This window comes from Gekko japonicus, unplaced genomic scaffold (genome assembly GCF_001447785.1).
Source record: "Gekko japonicus isolate JY-2015 unplaced genomic scaffold, Gekko_japonicus_V1.1 scaffold131, whole genome shotgun sequence".
NCBI lineage: Eukaryota > Metazoa > Chordata > Lepidosauria > Squamata > Gekkonidae > Gekko > Gekko japonicus.
In genome coordinates, this window is record NW_015167061.1 from 1196949 (window position 1) to 1200016 (window position 3068).

At 62.8% G+C, this 3068-nt stretch overlaps 1 protein-coding gene across 1 annotated transcript in view; it reads right to left on the bottom strand.

Moving 5' to 3' along the window:
• PAX7 (paired box 7) overlaps positions 1-3068 on the bottom strand; it is a 161489-nt gene that overhangs the window by 157999 nt on the left and 422 nt on the right. Inside the window, exons 2-3 of the mRNA XM_015412561.1 lie at positions 1840-2075; positions 794-920 (exon numbers count right to left, since the gene is read on the bottom strand). Coding sequence (XP_015268047.1) covers positions 794-920; positions 1840-2075 — 363 coding nt within the window. The remainder of the gene's footprint in view (positions 1-793; positions 921-1839; positions 2076-3068) is intronic.

Here is a 3068-nt window from a genome sequence, read left to right on the forward strand (position 1 = left end):
ACAATCAAACAGACCCCCCCCCCCACCAATTCCATCCCCACCGGCAGAGGACACGTTCTGGACAAATGTCTTCCCGTATGTATAGCGGCTAAACGATTCCCATTTTGACTTCGTTAACCTTCACGTCACCTTATTTTCTCTCCATTACACCCTCTCCGTTATTCAATTCCTGGTTTGCAGATGTTGCGAGGACAACCTTCTTGCAGCACCTCTGACTTCCTTTAAAGGCCCGGGCGAAATGGCGGCTGCAGGGGCCAGGAAGGGGGTGGGGGCGGGGAATCAGAGGGGCCCAGAGATGCTTTCTTGGCGGCCCTTGTCCTTAACATCCCCCCTTTCTGGGGGTCCAGCCCCACAGCCGAAGGGCTTCTCCCAGGTATTGTGTGATCACATCTCTGCACCTATCCGAAGAAGCGCGGGTGCCCGGGGAAGCTCAGGCCTTGCATTAAACTTGGTGGGTCTCCAAGGTGCCTGACTGGACTCTGAAACGTTGTGCTGCTGCTACAGACCGACCTGGATCTATCCCTGCACGCAGAAGGCTAGCCTCTCCAGGCAGAGCGCCCTCACCCCGCCTTTCCCCAGATTGGTTGAGGAAGGGACATCCAGGCCTTCTGGACGCCGAAAGAGGGCGTGCCCGGGGAGAGGCGCCTTAGCCTCCTTTTGTCCGTAGCACCCTCTCTTTCCGGGGGCCAAGGGTGTCCTCCCCCACCAGGGATCTGAAGTCTCCACTCACTCAGCTTAGAGGGCAACACGGATCCCTTTCCCTCCCCCTCCGCCGGCCAGGCTGCCTTCTCACCTGAGGGGACGGTGCTCCGGTCGCAGTGGCCGTCTTTCAGGAGCCGGTCCCGGATCTCCCAGCTGAACATCCCCGGGTTCTCGCGCTTGTACTCTTCGATTTTCTTCTCCACGTCGGGAGTCGCGACCTGCTTTTGGGACCAACGTGCGGTTGAGGAGGAGGGGGGGCAGGAGGAGGCAGGGCAGGGTGTCGGCGGGGGTGGGGGGGGTGGGCAGAGAGAGAAATCCACTTTTAAATTTAAACGTTTTCCAAGTGAGGCCTTCCAGCTGGCTCGGGGTCCCTCAGTCCTGTCGGAAAAGGGTCCCCCGGCTGGGATTTCTCCCCAGGCGCAAAGTATTTGTCGCCGCAGGCAATGCTCCCTCTAAGCTGTGGAGTCTGGTGAGCAAAAATTCTACTTTCTGAGCGGCTGGCATTAGAGTGGTGAGCGAGCGATTGGGCCGCTGCGTAAATTAGCTTGCTCTGGAGCCCTCCTTCCTGAGCGGAGACAAAAATGTGTGAGCCGGAGGCTACACAACTGCGAGCTAGCTCACACTGACTCACCATAGAGGGAACACTGGACTCGCAGGCCTTTCCCGAACTTCACAAAAACCCACTCGGGAAGCCAGAGGGGGAATAACCCTGAAGGTCTGTCCCCACTCGACCGCGAGTCTGTACCCCACTGGCCGCTGCCATTTCTTTCGACTCTCCGGGAAAGAATTTCGCTCCCGGGTTCATATGGACCGGGGAAGAAGTCCCAGAGAAGGGAGCGAGATTGACTTTCCGAGCAAACCTGCATCGAACCCCCTTAATTCGGATCCGTTTGGAGAAGCAGGCGAGGGACGCCGAGCGGGTTCCCCCTCCCCTTCCCGCCCCGAAGGGATGGCTCGAGAGGAACCGGAGCCAGGCGCGAGTCGGGCGAAGCCGGAGCAGACCGCCAGCAGCCCCCGGCCCGGGTGAGCTCGGCGCGGCTGTGGCGCCGGGGTCTCCCCGCAGGGAAACGCGCCCCCCTCCATCCCAGGCGGCGTTGGGTTCTTCCCGAGCGGGACCTCCGCCCCTCGCCGACTCACCCTGGGCTTGCTCCCGCCGATGGCCCCGGGGCGGATGGAGCCGGTCTCCTGGTAGCGGCAGAGGATCTTGGAGACGCAGCCGTGGGAGACGCGCAGCTGCCGGGAGATGACGCAGGGCCGGATCCCGTGGTGGGCCATCTCCACGATCTTGTGGCGGATGTGGTTGGGCAGCGGCCGCCCGTTGATGAAGACCCCGCCGAGCTGGTTGACCCGGCCTTGGCCCAGCGGCGTGGAGACTGCGGAGGGAGAGAGGAGGAGCGGCGGCCCGGTGAGGCGAGGCGAGGCGGCGGTGCCTCCCGGGCCTGGCAGGAAGCCCCACCCCGTTCTGAGACCTTTCTAGAGAGGGGTGTCTCCGTCGCTTCCCTGCGCCTGTCCCACTACTCAGTGCAGAACCCACATCTGCGAAGGAACCGGAGTGGATCCCGTTGGGCTAACCCCTCACCAAGGCTCCCTCTAAGCTGTGGAGTCCCGTGAGCAAAAATTCTGCTTTGTGAGCGCCTGGCATTAAAGTTGGGAGCGAGCGATTTGGCTGCTGCGTAAATTAGTTCGCTCTGGAGCCCTCCTTCCTGAGCCAAGACCAAAATGTGTGAGCCGGAGGCTAAAAAACTGTGAGCCGGCTCACACTAACTCAGCTTAGAGGGAACACTGCTCCCCACCCCGCGCGCCCCTGCTTACACGCTTGCCCCGGAGCCAGGCCCCTGGAGCTCAGGATGGTCCGTGCGTGGGGCTTTCTTCCGCGCGAACCTGCGGCGGATCGGGCTCAGTCAACCCCTGGGGAGGATGCTCGCGGGGTCAGGGTCTTGCCCGGTCTCGAGTCTACCCGCTTTTTACCCGGAGCAAAAGTCCCTTCCGTGTCTGAACCGCCCGGCCCCTTTCCTCCCGAGGTGCTACAGCGAGATTAAGCCGCTCCCCGCTGCGGGCCTCATCCGCAGCCCACTTCGGGGGACAGTTTGCGCCGGGGACCGGAACGCCTTTCCCGCCGTCCGAAGTGGGGACTCCCGTCTAACCAGACCGGAGGAAAGGCGAGGAGAGCGCCTTCGCCGGGGGAGACCCCAGAGATTTCCGCTACACCGCCGTAAGGGCGGCAGCTGCACCCCACCGGGGCGGAACTCCCCTCGGCCCTGCGGCCTACCGTAAAAGCGGGGGATTCGGGGTGCGGAAAGGCGCCAGGCAGAAGTCCCGCTGCGCACCGTTCTCCCCCCCCCGCCCCCCCCAAGGCTGCGATCTTG